This window comes from Pomacea canaliculata, linkage group LG3 (genome assembly GCF_003073045.1).
Source record: "Pomacea canaliculata isolate SZHN2017 linkage group LG3, ASM307304v1, whole genome shotgun sequence".
NCBI classification, from domain to species: Eukaryota; Metazoa; Mollusca; class Gastropoda; order Architaenioglossa; family Ampullariidae; genus Pomacea; species Pomacea canaliculata.
In genome coordinates this window covers 4,725,292-4,742,206 of record NC_037592.1, presented here as the reverse complement: position 1 = coordinate 4,742,206, position 16,915 = coordinate 4,725,292, and the positions used below count along the sequence as shown (strand labels likewise).

General features: G+C 47.7%; 1 protein-coding gene and 1 long non-coding RNA gene across 3 annotated transcripts in view; one reads left to right on the top strand and one right to left on the bottom strand.

Annotated features, from left to right (window-relative positions):
• Positions 1-16,915, top strand: part of LOC112558643 (cysteine--tRNA ligase, cytoplasmic-like) — a 244,072-nt gene that overhangs the window by 139,619 nt on the left and 87,538 nt on the right. For both annotated transcript variants that reach the window (XR_003098202.1, XM_025229214.1), the window contains exon 3: positions 11,178-11,266. Coding sequence is in view for 1 of the 2 variants with exons in the window: in XM_025229214.1 (XP_025084999.1) it covers positions 11,178-11,266 (89 nt within the window). In the remaining variant the exon portion in view is untranslated. The remainder of the gene's footprint in view (positions 1-11,177; positions 11,267-16,915) is intronic.
• The window catches only part of LOC112558651, a 36,123-nt gene continuing 30,531 nt past the window's right edge, over positions 11,324-16,915 (bottom strand). The window contains exons 2-3 of the long non-coding RNA XR_003098218.1: positions 13,676-13,780; positions 11,324-12,978 (exon numbers count right to left, since the gene is read on the bottom strand). This is a non-coding gene — a long non-coding RNA (uncharacterized LOC112558651). The remainder of the gene's footprint in view (positions 12,979-13,675; positions 13,781-16,915) is intronic.

Here is a 16,915-nt window from a genome sequence, read left to right as displayed (position 1 = left end):
AAAAAAAAAAAAAAAAACACTCGCGCCTGCGCACACAGAGCTACAACGAGAAATTAGCAGAAGAAGAAATACAGAAAGAGGAGAAAACTTCATACCCTTCTAATTGTTTCCCCGGAAAGAAGAGTTGAAAAAAGGACTGGTACACACCCGCTTGCCGTGTTTTAATGATTATTGACACTAGTGGGGCCGATGTTTACGAGCGATTGATGCCCCGATAATTAGGCGAGTTCTAAAAACGCTAGTGCCCCTTACATGTCTGACCTCGCGAAATCTCGCCACACATCGGCGGTAGTCACGTGGTAGTTTGCACCCGGCACCAGACCGTACGGAATCACGCAGACACTGATGTGATATTAAACATGTTTTAGTATCAGTTGATGCGAATATGACTGGGCCAGTGCTGACATTTAGTGAGAGAGAGAGAAGGAGAGAAAACATACCTCACTGGGTGCGTGACGGCGACATTTTTTCTTTCAATTCTCATATTCAAACAATCAAGTGTGTGTGTTTGTGTTGATATCCGTGTGAACGTGTATTGGGTGCATCTGCACTTGTTTGTTCGTTGTTGGATGAGGGAATGACAGTTAGGGTGTCTGTGTGTGGCAGTACATTTTCAGGCCATGGCAGAAACGATCATCCTGCCACCCAGCAGGAGTGAGGGCGGCACGGGGTCAAGGAGCACCCCGATGTCCTGGGGGTGGCGGTGTCCTGACCCGTTTTCAAGCATGCTTGACTTTCTGTCGATGGAAGCTAGCCGTTGGGACTCCTTCCTTCACTGTTTTGACACTGTCCTCTCATACACTGTAGACTGCCTACAGGTCCTCGAGACGGGAGGCCGTCCACTCGTGTTGACTTTCTTCAAGATGGAGACAGTATGATGTTTAAATTGCACGAGGTCGGTGAAAGCATTCCTAAGATGGTATTGAGGTGAAGTTTAGGATTCGGCAGTGTTGGATAAAATTTGATGAAGTGGAGGTCCGTCGATTGATACGAGTTAGGCTAGACTACGGTGACCTGTAGGTTTACGAGGGTCGTATAAAAGTTTTAAGTTTCAGAAAGAAGAGTCATAGCTGAACATTTTTGTGTTGTAACACATTACTAGTTGTTATAAAAATAGAAAAACTGTCACATATTTCTGAGAATTTCCACGGCAGATTAGAGAGACTGCTTCCCAAACTTCAAAGGCACCGGTCCTGGACAGCGAGAAGAATGGGAAGAAATAGAAGAACTAAGGGGGGAGGGTGCAGGAGAGGGGATTGTTTGTATGACAAAAAAAGTGGAGGGCTGCACATGTGCGGTGCGCCAATTTAAAAAAAAATCATTCGCGCACGCGCACACGCACACACACATTGATCAGCAGACATACAAGTTTGGAAGGAATGGCCAGTTGGGAAGTTTTTTTTTGAGCCAAGCATCCACCCTCCTTGGGCAGTTTTTGCAGTTGTGGAGGGGAGAAGGTGGGGTTAGGGGTGGGGCGTGTTTGACGAGTGTTTGCGCTGCTGCACCGCACGCCTTTGTGTCAGCTGCGACGTTCCGGCGGCGGTGTGTGCGTTGCCGCATCCCCAGTGCCACGCGCCACGCGCACCTCCGTGTGTGGGACGGACTAAGGACTGTCGTGACGTCACCGCGGACCCTCCTCCCCCACACCCATCTCTCTCCCCATCTCACCCAGTGTCCGTCTCGCTGTCCGTTTGCTCTCCTCTGTATGTGGTAACATCTCGCGGTGTAAGCAGAATTACCGGCAATCTTGGGTTATGTCCGTTGCTGTAATGATCTATGCAGTTCGGTCTCTCCATACCGCCCCGGGGGTCGTGTGAGGAGAAGAGAAGAGGGCTGGGACTTTTTTATTAAATATTATGCCGAGCCAGCAACTAAAGGCAAAGCAGCCAGCCGTGTAAACAGATGCCAGGAAAAAAGAAGAGTGTGCCCGAGACGAGATTTGAACCTTTGACAGCCAATCCTCACTGCATTGGTGACAAGCACCAACAGTCCGCCACTGGGAACCTTGTGAACCCGTGCTTTTCATGCGAAAAGCTATCGGTCTACATTTTTCCTTCTTTAACACATGAGCTCGCGAACGATAACAAGAGAGAAGGGTGGATGGAAGAAAGAGAAAAAGAGAAGCGCTTTAATGTCAGCGACTGCTTCATTATTGTCGTGCTGGACGACGAAGTATTAACAAAACAAACTGACTTCATTTGAATTCAGTTGAAAGAGCTGTTAAGTTTTCTATCAATCATTTCTTTCCTTTCACGCACAATTCACTCCCAATCAGATGAAAATTAATCTTGTTGGAAAAAGTACATTCCGACATCTGTGTAGCTATTTGTCACCCTCACTTCCGTATTTCCATAAAATCTTTGTTCGCATTGTGAGAGATGTCTCCCTTTTCTGACGGCCGTTATATTGCTTTTGTCAAAATTATTTTTTCACTTTTCATGTATTGGCTTTGTCGTTTAAACACATTCGGTTGGTTTGGCAATCCGACAATAAGTTTTGGCAACATCATCGGCAAACAGCGGAAACATGATTTCTGTCAGCTTCCGACAGCAGCTGGAGGCCGTGCTCACCTCCTCTGCTTATTAATGTGGTTAGTTAATTAATGAATTTCATTAAGGAAAACAGAGAACATCAGCGGGTGGTCAGTAGCCTGTGGTCACGATTGTGAAGTCTGAAGTTTGAAATTTCCGGCTTCGACATGTAATATGTCTCTAGCTGTGGGCAGTTGTTTACAGGGCTGGTTGTTTACACCTGTGACACAGCCTCGTTTGCTGTCAACAGATGGTCAATCTCAAACTTTCAAAGTCTTACAGTGGGAGGAGGCGATGTATATCAGACTGTCTAAAGTCAAACTTACACAACAGATCCATGCTCTGTGTGACATGCGGCGACCTGAAGAAATAAAAACCATCCACAGAAAAAAAACAACAAAAAAACAAACCAAAAAACTGCAAAGCAGGAGGGAAAATACGACGAAGAATGGCGTTGACGACGAAAGTGCCAAGTCGCCACGATTAAGAGAAAAGGGTGGAGGAGGGGAGAGTGGAGGTGAGGTGGGGTAGGGAGACAGGGGGAGCGAGGCGGCCGTCTGTTGTTTCACAGCAATGCCAGACATCTCTGGTCTGTGAGAGGCAGGGTAGTGCTGCTGCCTGTCAAGCTGTCTCATGGAGGGACACACCCTGCCTTTGCCTGCTTGCTTGTAGTCCTCCGTCTTCCGGTCTGCGCACAGGTGCAACGGCCGTGGTTCTGTCCCCTGCCCCTCCACTTCCCTTCCTTTCTGTAGAGCGGGGGTGGGGAACTTTTTTTTCTACAAGGGTCATTTTGATATTTATAACATCATTTGCGGGCCGTACACAATTATCTACCAACAAATGAGTCTGCTGTAGTTGATCAAGCTGTAGTTTCCGCAACAGTGAGTTGACACTTTGTAACTTGTGTGATCTCAGCCTGCTGCAACTGCTTCGCTGATGTGAAAAGCATTGCGAAAACATTTTTTGGAGTCTGTAAATTATAATATATATTCTGTCTCCTCGAGGAACTTTCTAATAAGTAAACACATTATAAGTATATAGTATATACAGAGTGTATAGTCACAAAACCCTTTTCCTAAAGCATTATGTGTTTGGGGTTGTGCAGTAAAAAAAAATTATTATTAACTATTTAGTAGACACGTAACTCCTAATGTAGGAGTTCACAGTCTTTACGAAGTATCTTCACACATGCTACAAACACAGACATCGCTTCTTCATTTGCTCCTCCTTTGGAAATCCATGACAGGATAATGTTGGAGCCTTGTAGACCTGACCTGTACACTGAGATACACGGTAATCGATGTTTTAAAATTATTCAATGAGCCGACGTGGTCGAAGAACCTCACACGTACCAACAGCCCACATCAAACCGGAAGTGGCGCACCCTCGGCTTGGGGTTACGTCACATGCAAAATTGATGCTATTATTATTATTATTAAATTAATATACAGATGTTGTGAAAAAAATTATAGATTTATTGTCTTGGCGGGGCAGATCAAATAATGTGTACGGCCAGCAGGCCGGATGTTCCCCATCCCTGGTCTAGAGAGACTCCCCACCACACACACACAATCTTCTCCTCTCACACTTTCCCTTCTGCTCCATTGAACAATAAATGATAACATCTTCGCTTCGTTTTGTTTGGGCGCCAGTTGGCTTTCTCCAAGTTTCAACATGACATTCAGGAGAAAGTATGTGGTCTTGTCCACGATGACGGACAACATGTCGTGTCACGTGTCACGTGTCACGAGCAAGGGCCGCAACCAAAACACCAGCAGCGCCCCCTGTGGCTGAGAGGTCTAATGGCGTGTATGATTGATTGTTTTGTTTTAATCTTGAGCCCAGTGCAAGATGCTGTCGCTCACACAGCCGCTGCCTTCCGTTGTCAGAACACAAGCCTCCTAGCATCCCTAGGATGTGTGGTCACCCGCGACGTCACCACTCACAACGAGGCCACACGCTTATGACGTCACCCCTTGTGAAACAATGGCGGCCAAACTGTTGGCATCACGCGCAGGATGGATATCAAAGATGTTACCCAAGGTTGAGGTCAAAGCCAGGGGCGCCTCTGTGCAGAATAGGGACAGACCCTACCATCGGGGTTTCCCTGGCAACGTAAGCGAACATCGTGACCATGACTTCCGGGTAGGTAGTGTATCTCGATTGGTATCGCGAGATTTCTGTAGCCTGGTAGGTAGACTGTGCTCGACTGTGGAACAGAAGGTCGCTAATGCAAGACTTGCTTTTTTGGCCCGAAACTAGAAACCACCACCTCCGTTTCTCACCACCACCACCACCCAACAAAAATCAGAAGGTAAAATTAGCGTTAGACACGATGAACCACTCATGATCACTGCCCCAGTGGCACTTTGTCACCGGACTCTTTACCTTTTTTGAGAGAAGAGACGGTGGTGGTTGACTCAGATGTAGACAATAAGTGTCTTATTGCTGAGCTTTAGCCGAGCCATCTATTAACCCCCGCAGACGCTTAACTAACGGAAGCAACTGCTGCTGTGGCGGCGCAGTCACCTGCGTGCTCGCTGTCCTCATGTGTGCGTGTAGATGTTGTCGTTGACGTTAGACGGAAGAGCGGCTTGTCACGACAGTCTCACCTTAAAATCGGAAAACAGGAAACAACAGCCGCGCAAAACAGGTTCTCTTTCTTTCTCTCACTCCCACTCTCTCTCACACAAAGAAGCAGGAGAGTGAACCAGGAGACTGGCCTCTCCTACACCAGCACCAGAACTCTTCGCCGTGTGGCCTTGAAGTTTCTAGAACCGTTGGCCAGCCCCATGGTTCGGTGGGGTGGGAGTTGGTGGGGTGGGGGCGTGAGCCGGCGAGGAGGACGTTGATGGGGAGGGAGAGGGAAGGAGACCGCGAGGAAGATGGACAAAAAAGTAATTTCGCTGCTGTTTGGGCTGATGTTTGCGCTAAGTCCTTGAAGCCATGTGATTGGGCGCGAGATCACACGGCGATGAAAAGAGACTGTAGAGTGAAAAGAGCCTCAACTCCAAGACCGGATTTGGATGGCGGGAAGGCGGGGAAGAGGGGGTGGTTTGGGGGGGGGGAGAGGAGTAGGAGAGTGAGGTTGGAGGAAAAAGAAATTCGAGAACTGCCGGTCAAAGCTATTTCTCTTGTGTTTGCCAATCAGTCTGCGGTTAGGACCAGCAGCCGAGGGATAGTTTTGTTCTCGGGGTGACATGTATGTGTGTGGTCTTTGATCTAAAGTTAGGCGTCCGTCCCTGCCCCTCCCCCTGTTTCCCCTCCCCAACACACGCACGCACACACACACACATATTCCGCGCTTCCTTTTCCCTGTCTGGCTGTGGTAGCATTGGGAGGGGGCTGTCCTCCTACTCGGCGACCCGAACCCCCTTCCATCCTACCCCACCATCACCTCCACCACCACCACCACCACCACCACCTCCACCAGACTCACCTTTCTTACCAGTACTGACGTCTGACGAGAGATCAATGGTATCGACCTCGTCTGTGGCAGAAGGAGCAGCTAAATAGATTTTTTTTCTTTCGGGGGAAAGTCGATAATCTTGGCCATGTTCACAGATATCATGCATTAGCTCCGTGCGCGTGATATTGCACCTAACTACCTCCCCCTCCTTTTCCACTGTCCTTTTACCCGCTGCTCCACCCCTTCCTCTCTCCTCGCGCATCTTTAGCTACCCAGCGAGTTTCCCCCCGCAGTTACCTGCCACAGGAGGACGTGCAGATCGAGGTCCTCCACAAGATGTCCGCCCAGCTTATCTCGCATGATATCCGTGATTCCTTCAGCCGAACCCTCCTTCTGTTGTCGCACAGACTTTAGCACTTGTTGACGCACGCGCACACACACACATACACAAACAAACCAGTCGCATAAAAGAACAAAACACTGTACATGACACATTCATGGGGCAACTTTTGTACCATCGCCTTAAAGTGAGTGATTGTAGGGTTTCGAAGTAATCTAATTTCTACAGCCTTCGCGTTTGTATTCAATGAATTCTGTAAAAGTTCTATAGTTGTACAATAACTATTTCATTCGATAATTAGAATCTGTAATACCTCATATAATTCATTTATAAAGAAAGAGATTTAAAATAATGTTTTCATCTAAATTATGGGCACACGTCGAGACGTATCAGTTTAAGAGAGATATCTGCTACAAATGAAGTGTCAGTAAGGATCATGAAGTCAGTATAATGTCGGGGATATGCCTCTGGTTAGCAGGCGGACTAGTTCGTGGTGAGGTATTGAAATATACTAAAGCAATAGACATCAGAGAGGAAGAGATAGCGACAACAACTGCACAGACTGCAGCAGCAGACAGATGTTGGCGAACAGTCAACATGTTTTAAAAAACATTTTATTGGAGTGCTGGGCTAGCTGTAATGTGTAGTTACATCTCCAGAAATCCACAAACGAAATCCAAGAAAGCCGGATTCATCGACGCTGATGTTTGATTTATTGTCGATGTTTTTTGGCGGGTGAATGTGTGTTTGTGTGTCTGTCGCTGGTGATGTGACCACAACTGATGTTTGCACCAAACCGTCCCACTCCCACGCCTTCCCCACCAGCAACTTCTCGAGCGCCGCTGCAGTCTTCTCCGCCTCGTCCTCTTCCTCAGTCGAGATGCTGCGATCATTCGCAACCATCATCTCTCCACTGAACCTCAACATCTCAACACGAGCTGTTCTGATGAGAGGGGACACACCTTTACTATTCCCCTCCCCCACCTCCACCACCATCATCATTTCACCCGCTTCACGGTGTCTTAGTAGACTTTCGCATTTCGACTTTAGTCCTTGGCATCATTGACAGGTGAGCAGCTCTCAAAATAATCTATGGAAAAAATATGAAAGGCACTTTCGCCTTCTCTCCTCGTTCCTTGACGTGAATCAAAGGCCTAAAAATGTCTCTCCACAGAAAACAGATAGTCCTTGTCTCCCCTTCCCTCTAAAATTAAATTAATTAGAAGTAGAGATGCTAGGTACTGGTCTCCCTGTCCCCTGCCATCTGGTTTCACTTTTCGCTGCTTCGTCCTCCTCCACGCCTGTGCGCAGATCGAAGACCTTGAAGAGATCAATAGCGGGAGCTGGCGCCGCTCAAAGCTCGGCTCAATACGACTGCAGCTGGGCGACTACTGAGTCAGCATGCAGCTGGGCGCGGAGACACAAAGCATCTTTCTGGCTTGTGTTGCTCCAGCAGATGCGCCCTGTCTGCAGCGGAAGTAAGTGCAAGCGCAGCTGAATGGTGGAGAGCTGCGTTGCCGGTGAGAGAGGGGTAGAAATGGGGGGAGAGGGACGAGGATCAGGAGCCTTTTACCTGCGCAAAGGTACCTCCAACCCAACCAATGTCCTTTCGCCTCCATCGAAGTTTTGTCAGCGATCCGCAGAGTCTGCTTGGCCTCCAGCATTCCTGGAGTGAGGAAGGGAGCTAGGATGGTAGGTGAGCCCGTGCATGGCTTACCTCCCCTGTCCTCCTTTATCTCCCTTTGCTATGGTCCGCGCTCGACACGCATTGATTGGGTTGCCTGGCCTGACGCTGGTGAGCTAGCGAGCGGGCGGGACCGTGCGCGAGGACGAAACAGGGAGGAAGCGGGGAGGGGAATGGTTGGGTGGTCGCAGTTCCGCATGAGTGACTTCCAAGGCGGCACGCATCACGACCGTGTTCCCCTTTCCCTCCTCTTCCGTGCAAAACGCCGCCAGGCCTGCTTCCCATTGGTCTCCGCTCTCCCACCTCCCCCCTCCCCACCTTGCACTCCCTCCCCCCCCCGCTTTCTTTCTGGCGGTCACGCCCCGCCCGTGCTCGATGGCCCTCTGGCATTGGTTACCTCCCATCTCCGTGACGTTGGTGGTTACGTAACCCCGCTCGTTACCTCTGCCTGGCCTTGCCGCCGGCGGAGAGTTTCATTGGCTTCCGGTGCGCCGGCCGAAGCCGATGAGGTGAGGAACGTGGGATGGGGGGAGTTGGTGGGGAGGGAAGATTGTTCCTACACCTTTCGTCGAACGCGGCTTCCGCCAACTGCCTGCTAGGGTCCTAATCACGTGATCTCCATCAGCTGACTCGCAGGTCTCGCCCACTTGTTTGTCGCTGATTTAGAGCCATCGGCATGAAATGTCGTTACTCACGTGAGCATGAATCTGTATATAGGTCACGGACAGAATTACAGACATAAATACAATGAAGTCTTCATCCTGTCACCCTTCATTTTGTCTTTGCCTTCACTCTCCTTTGATATCTTACATGTTTGTATTACATATTACATATCTGGTTTAGTTTTTAAACATGGATTATGTATACAGTAGTGTTCACATGTAAATAATGACCGATATACACACCCGTGCTGGAGATAGGTTTTTGTAGCAATAAAGAATTGGTCACATTAAGACACACACACACATACACATCTATTCATCACACACAGTCACCGCTTGTCTCACACACCATCACACAACCTCATCACGTGTTCCAGTCCTCACCCATTCCTTGTAAACAATCACTCCGGACAAGTGGCGGGACTGGCATCAAACTCTTTGATCGATGAGCTGTTCTGTCTTGGTACCCCCGACGTGTGGAAGTAGGGGGTGAAGGCTGCTGACTTGCGGGAGGACTGGGTGCGGGGTAGGGGCTGCTTGAACCTCTCAACTGGTGAGAAGCCTGCCACCAGGTGCTAAAGCGCGCCGCACGCGCCGGTGCGCAATGTTCAGTGGATCATACACCACCACGGCGCTGACGAACACCCGGATCTCAGTCGCTGTCATGCGCACAGGACTGTTTCCTCTCCTCCCCCTCTCCCCCAACGATCCTCCCTGAAGCTGTTACCATCGACTCGTGTTAGCCCTTCAGCCATGGTTCTGGCAGTAGAAGTACTAATAGAATATTTATTCACTTAGCAGGTCGGGCGGTAGTTGTAGGAGTTGTTGTGGTTGTAGTAGTCGAAGCAGTTCCTGGTGGTCGGGAGTCACCTGTGTGTACTGGGGTGCAGTGACTGAGTAGTGTTTTGTCGTTGTTACCGTTTGGTTTCGTGTGGCGCCACCTGTCTTACATGGAAGAACGTGCGTGAAGGTGTCTTGCGTAGGTCCACCATCATCGTGATGTACAACTGCAGGGAGCTGTAGTTGGTTTTCTTGTGGTTTTCGCTTATTTGGAGTTTGCAGGATTTTTTTTTTTTTTTTTTTAGGAGTATTTTACCGAATTTTTAAATTGGGTGCATACTGTGATGTGTGTGTGTGGGAGAGAGAGAAATGACATTTTTATAGTCTGAAACTTAAAAGAGCTTTTCTCGGAAGTGAAATCTGTATAAATATGCTTACTGACTTTTTTAAACCTTAAAGAAGCCTACAACAGGACTTAATGAGGAGAAAATCACGGAATCGCATCGGATTTAAGTGGAGGTTGTTTTTCCTTTAATCACTGGTTTTGTTTTGTGCTATTTTTTTTTTTTTTGAACGTGTCTGCATAAAACACAATCCCAAGGCAGCATAATGACAAAAAACAATGTTTTTATTAGCAAATGTATACATACTTTATTAATCAATTAAATGAAAGCATGATTAAGTGCTTACACAATTATATGCAAAAAAAGGTCTCAGAAAATAAACAGGTACAGAGACAGAGAGCAGGAAGAGAGAGAGACAGAGAGGAGGGGTTGGGTCGGGGAGGAGTTCCACTTAGCGAAGCAGGTATTTGCGGCCGAAATCTGAGGAGTTGGTCGAATACTTCATCACCAGCGTCTAGACATCATCTGGTTGCTAATACCAGCCATGGAAATATTCTGACTCAGTGATGGCCAGATTACCCAGGTTTGTCTTAGTCAATCGATTCCGCCATGCGACGTCTGAACGCGGGACTGGCCGAGAATCTCGCGCTGTACCCTGCCCTACCCTGCCCTGCCCTGCCCTCTGGCTTTTCCAGGGGCTGTGTGCGCGTGCCAGAGGTCCGACAGGAGGAACAGGAATGTTGGAACAGTGGAGACGGAATTAGCAGGAGCGAGAAGCGAACTGCTCATTACTAATTAAGAATCTTCTTCAGTCCCGGACTTCTCCGTGAAGACATCAGGGCTGGACCTACAGATGTCAGGGTCCACACTAGTCGGTTATGGCGTCAGTAGGACATTTTTTCTAAGGTTCTTTGTGTTTGTATCACTTGTATGTCTGTGAATGTTTGTGCGTGCATGCACGTGTGTATTCTACAAAGTTAACTTTCCAGTCAAGACGAAAAAAGAAACAGTAAGGAGACGTGGGGAACAGGTATTTAAGGACACCATCAACCGAGAAGGAGGGAACACCAGAAAGAAATTAATTAAACAACAACCTTTTATTGTTTTCTCTGCTAAATTAATAAGTAGCTTTTCGCGTCCTTGTTGATGAAATATAAATGGATCAGAGCTTTAGGATCAGCAATAAAGACGACAATCTTTATAACAGGGGAAGTTGGCACTGGCTTTGCTGGAGAAGCAAGAAACGCGCAGTTTTCAATATTTCTGGACACACGCACGCGCGCACACACACAGGTGAGGGAAGGTTTGGGGTTAGCTGTACTCCAAAGATCAAGAAAGGGGGTTTTCATTGCAGATGACTACTTGAAGTGTAAGCAGACAGACGCACTACTCTCGCTCACTCTTGGTTGTGGTTGTTGTTGTTTCAGGAGGTGTTTGTGCCGCAGCACGGCAAGCGGGTGTTGTGGTACAGCTGCGGGCCCACGGTGTATGACGCCTCCCACATGGGACATGCACGGTAAGTAGGGTTTACCTGGGTTTTCTCCTCACCTCCCCCCAACACACACACCCCACCATCCCTCCATCGTTGACATGACCCTGTGCAGGTTCTCGAGCTCGCCGTTACTCGCCGTCACCTGGCAGGCAGTCTTAAATGAAACACTTGAGATGCCACAGTGGACCACGCAGTTTGTAGAAGTTGCTGGCCCAATAATATTTTGCCTGCAGCGAGCAGGTGTAGGGTTAATGCAGTGGGTTGGAGGTCCCGTACAACAAAGTCACTGGAGGTGTAGGAACCACACTGAACGGGACCTGCATATGTGCCAGGGTCTGAGTTTGTAGGGAGGTTTTGAGGTTGTCATTTTCTTACATTGACCCAGCCTTCAGTCCTTCTTAAAGGGCGACTTGCTTTGTTTGTGAGAGACCCACAGACTTTACGGGTACATTCATACCCGCTTGCCGCGGACGTGCGATGCCCCGGCTACATCACGATATACTCCGTGTACATCAGCACTACCCGGTGCCTGCGTAACGTGGACTCTTGTAGGCACTGCTGTAGAAACCAGTGAGGTGGACTACATACTAAACACTACTCACCCAGTCTGTAATTTATGGCAGGATACCCCATTCTTACCATACCTGTCTCGGCTTGCCATTTCCGTCCTGTCCATCTGGTGTCCTGCCGACACCAGCTTCTTTCCTTCTTAAACTTCTGTCCCTAAAAGACAAACCTCTTGCTACATATCTACATTTCTATAGCCCCACACTACATATTGCAGTCAGACTTTATTTTCTGTAGCCTCACACTACATATTGTGGCAACCAGTGCTCTGCAAGATTGCTATTGCGTGATCTTCGCAGCCGGAGCTGTAAGTTCCAAGGAGAAGGAATGCATATTTAATTTTATTTACGAGGAGCAAGGCTCCACTGCAGCCAGTGGTGATGTTGCGTGATTTTTTAATTATTATTATTATTTAAATCAGGGTAAATGTGGTGGAAGGCTTCATGGGGGTGAAGGGTAGAGGTAGTGGAGGAGGAATGTCAGTATATCAGTATTTCTAGACAATGCCTCTAGCCACTTGAGGAGTAGTGTGTAATATTCGGTATAAGCTGTCAATAGATGATGATTGATACTGGATAGTCATTAGAAAAAAATATTTTACCTAGGGATGACTTGGTAGGAAGGGGTGGGGGGATTAGTGCAGCTGGCATAAACCTCTAAAGATAATGAGCCGGTGGAGGGGGCATATTTCAAAATTAGAACACTGTTTAGGCCTCATAAACCTGACCATAAACTCATGTTTAGAAAGGTTTTAAAGCACAACGCAATTTTAGAGAAAGTAACTATGTGAGGGTTAAGATCTGCCATTCAGATCGTCTGTAACTTCTTCGACAATGTTGTGTCGGCTCCATGAAGACCAAACCCATAAACAGATAACAAATAAGTCACCGTTGTATTTGTCAAGGGAAATCACCTCTTTGTCACCTGTCCTCCCAGCTGCTGGGTACAGTGATGATGTACTGTCCTGGGTTCAGATCTCGTCGCGGGCATGCTGTTCTTTGTCTTTGGCACCAGTTTACAGAGACGCTGCTTGGCCATGATGTGATCTTATCTACTTGGCCATAGTGTAGAAACCGTGGTGGAAAACATCATTCCTCCTCCCGCCTTCAGTCTGCCGGAACCCAGATGGCCGCTGCCTCCTACCCCTGCAACCCGCTGGCTGGAACTGTCTGCGCAAAGGAGCATTCTCACATCAGGGGAGGCGATCCCAATCAAGGGAAGTAATACAAATCAGATAAATGCGGCATCAAGTGAATGAGGGGTGGGCGCGGCATTTACGACAGCTGGGAAAGGTGGCGCCCCCTATCACAGCAGGGGAGCGAAGGAGAGAGAGAGAATCTACGTAGACCAACCCTCTCCCCGCCACCCACCATAGACATGCACTGCTTTCATTCTCCTCCACCCCGACTCACCCACGTACCCCTCGACACTACCACCGCCACAACCTCTGCTTTCTGTCAGTGGTCGGCCCAAAGCTCAGGGGGAAATACGTTTTAGTAGCTCGCCTTCGTAAATAGTGTTTGGGCTGACGGCTTATTCTTTATCGGGTACGTTTAAAAGCTGGGTAATGAAGTTTTCTCAGAGTCCTTCTAGTGCTTCATCGAACCGCTGAAGTGGAAATTCTCCCACGCACGCACGCAGACTTACTAACGTGCGGAATATTGTGTCAATAAAGGAATAACACAAGAAGTTTAATTAAAGTGTGTTCCGGTATTCTGAGTTTCAAATTGAAATGAAAGGAAGTTAATACACAAAATAAAGCAAGCTTGTTCTCGCTCAGCATAGTCGCACTTCTCGTACGGACCCGCCAACAGAATTTAATGTAAATTAAAAATTCTTCACACCTGTTGTAAGGGCCTCCCTCACCTGTACGCACGAAGACCTGGGGAGAATCCTGCAGCTACCTGGAGACGCCAGAGACAGGTGTCACGACACACGGGGGGTGAGAGTAGTCCAGCGAGTGCAGCATACCTTGAAGTGTGTGAGAAACCAAAGTCATCAATGTCTCAGTTGCACCACGGTGAATAAAACGGGTTAGAAAACCAGTCTGATCGTCAGCAATGATTGAAAAAAAAATTGAATTTACTTTCAGGCGAAAAATCTAATCCAATCTTTGCAGCAGACGGACTCTAGACAAACACACATACAGGCGATCACACGTGTGTTTGTGAGAGAGAGAGAGAGCGCATGCGCGATGCTGTCCCCATCTGTGTGACTCATGTTTCCTTCTCGAGTGATTTCCTCAAAAATGGTTTCTTGTGTCAGGAAAGCGTTCTTCTTTATTGTTCATATTTGCGGTTTGTGGTTCCGTGGGATCTTGTTGATTGCAGTCATGGGGAGTAGGGAGGGTATTGGAACCTGGCCGCTGTGTTCATCTTTGTGGTCTTTATTTATTTGTTGGGGTGAGTAGTCCTCAGGGCTCGTTTCCTCCCCAAGTTTACTCTTCCTTTTTGCCAAAGTCTTTATATCTTGCAGTCGCCAGTCTCGGGTTTTGTATGGTTATTTGCCGGCATCGGTCCTCGAGGACCTGTCTGAAATATGACTTTTAAGTTTCGGGGTGGCCGTAGCGTGAGTTTCTTGAATTTTAGGCGAGTATGTTGTGTTGTTAAGCTTACTAACACAATGGCAACAGGCAGCCCCGTGGGCAGCTTGTTATAGTTACTGCTCTGGCTGTCTCACATGATGAATACCGCTTCTTGTACAGGTTCTGCGAGTTCCCACTCTTTATTATTACTGTGCTTGGCTGCGCTTGCCGTGCTGTCTGCCTTGGGGAGACTGCTGTCTGTTGGTCAATTCGTTTACGAACACGCTAAATGTGTTGATTATTAGTTTATCTAGTGTTTATCTGTTGGCTTATCAGTTTGTTATGTAGGATTGTCTATGAAAGCTATAAACACTATCACCCAGGAGGACTGAAGTGGCAAAGGATGTCAAAGAAACAAAATACGAATTCCTGGAGAGGTGAGTTCTCGTTGTGAGACAACTGACCCTGTCGGACGGAGTTGTCCGACACTAGTAACCGTGTCACCAGGAGTACAGCAAGGACCCTGTCGGACATCAGTGACCGTGTCACCAGGAGTACAGTAGGATCCTGTCAGACATCCGTAACCGTGTCACCAGGAGAACAGCAAGGACCCTGTCAGACCTCAGTAACCTAGTTACATTGAGCACAGCAGGATGACTGACAGACGCACGACATCTCTCTCACGGTCAATTTTAAATGCTGCCGTAGAGAGGAATAAGCATTCTACAGTTCTCGCAAAACATTTAGAATAAAAACCATAGATCTTTCTCGAAGTCGAATCTCAGTGTTACTATCTTTAAATTTCCATTTCGTTAGCACGGCAGAACGCATAATAGCGCCCTCGCTGATCGCGTCTGACCGGATGGAAAACCACTTTAACCTGGCTTCTCTGGCATTTTCTTGATCCCCTTCCCTTACCCCCTAACCCCCAGTCCTGTCCTCCCAGAATTCCGCTATCGCAACGCGTCCTCGGTCCAAGCACTTCAGACCCTGTTGTCTTCTTATCGTCATTCGCTGTCTGTCACCGGAAGTCAGACATACATTCTGGTGACGCACGTCCGGCCGCTGTATTCTGGGTACTTACGGTCTGCAGGTTATTTCGGGTTTGCTGTTTACCCGTTGGCTTTTCGCACGGATCGCAAGTTTCCTTTCTTCGCGCCGCTTTCATAATCCTCGGCCGTTTTCCGTCTGAAAATAAATCCTTTCAACCCTACATCGTGGGTCCTCAGAAGTCGCCGTGTATATTTGTAAGCTTAGAAATTTAAATTCGAAGGAAAGTTTTATTCATTTTTTTTTCCTATCATGTTTCCTTGTACGACAATCATTCTCTTCTCCTGTATTATCATAGTGTTAGCACGTACGCACTGTTCACCCACGAAATACTGATGTAGATGTTCACAAAGAAGAAGCCTTGAGGGGAATGAGTGAGTAGACTAAGCTTTGCTGAGTCGTCATTTTATGCAAGTAGGCAAACGCAGAGACAGACGTGCAGACAGGCAGTGTGTTTCATCTGCTACCATCCAACATTGCCATTATCATCACTTTTAGATGCTACTTTTACTACCAGTGGGGTCTGCCATGAATACCACTCACTGCTGCCGTTGCCATTAGCCAGAACTACTCCACTGGTGCCTGAGCCATCAACCAACAATACATTTCCACTATACCGCCATTACTCAAGCAATCGTACCAGTATTACCAGTCACGACTGCCTTTACTACCAACCAGTCCTGCCATTACTACCAACAATTATTGGCAGTACTACCAACCAGTCCTGACTTTACTACCAATCAGTACTGTCATTATAATTACTACCGCCATTCACTATCCGTACTGCCATCATTATTCCACTGTTCTTACTGTCAAACACTGCGGCTGTTATTGCTACCAGGACACACACATGAGCGCACACGCACACAGTAACTATGGCAACTCAATTCCGCAAGTCCCAGAAGGGTACCCAGACACGGGTATTGTTGGTAGGCCTTACATAAATAGCAAAACAAGACACGTGTACTACTGACAAACCTTCGGGTTCACGCCCGCCTACGAAGCTCAAAAGCAAGAAACATTCTAAAGCATGAGTGAACAGGTTGGCTGTAGTATATATACAACAAACAATTCATGAATATTAATACACAGATTATCCACCAACATGAGTGTCCTTCTCGAGGGGACTAATACGAGGATCACTGCCTTCTTCAACACATTCACCTTCTCTCTTCTAACAACTGTCATTTCGTTCTTCATCCTTCTTTCGCTCTCATGTCAGGACACACGTCTGTGACGATGACCGAAACCCGTGCCCCTACATTTTTAACACCACTGGGGGGTGGAGACACCACCAACGACCACTTCATTCATGTCAAGAAACAGGCCGCACATCCAATGAAAAATAGCATAAACTGAGAGAAAAGAAGGAATGGAATGCACTCGCCACCGAAGAGCATATGGTGCACATATCAAAGAACACATGCGAAGGTAAATGATATATTTCAACTCCTGTACACTCAGAGGTCAACTCCGTAAAACCTTTAGTGCAAGTGAATAATTCAAGGTGGAGGCATGCCTGGTTTTTGCTT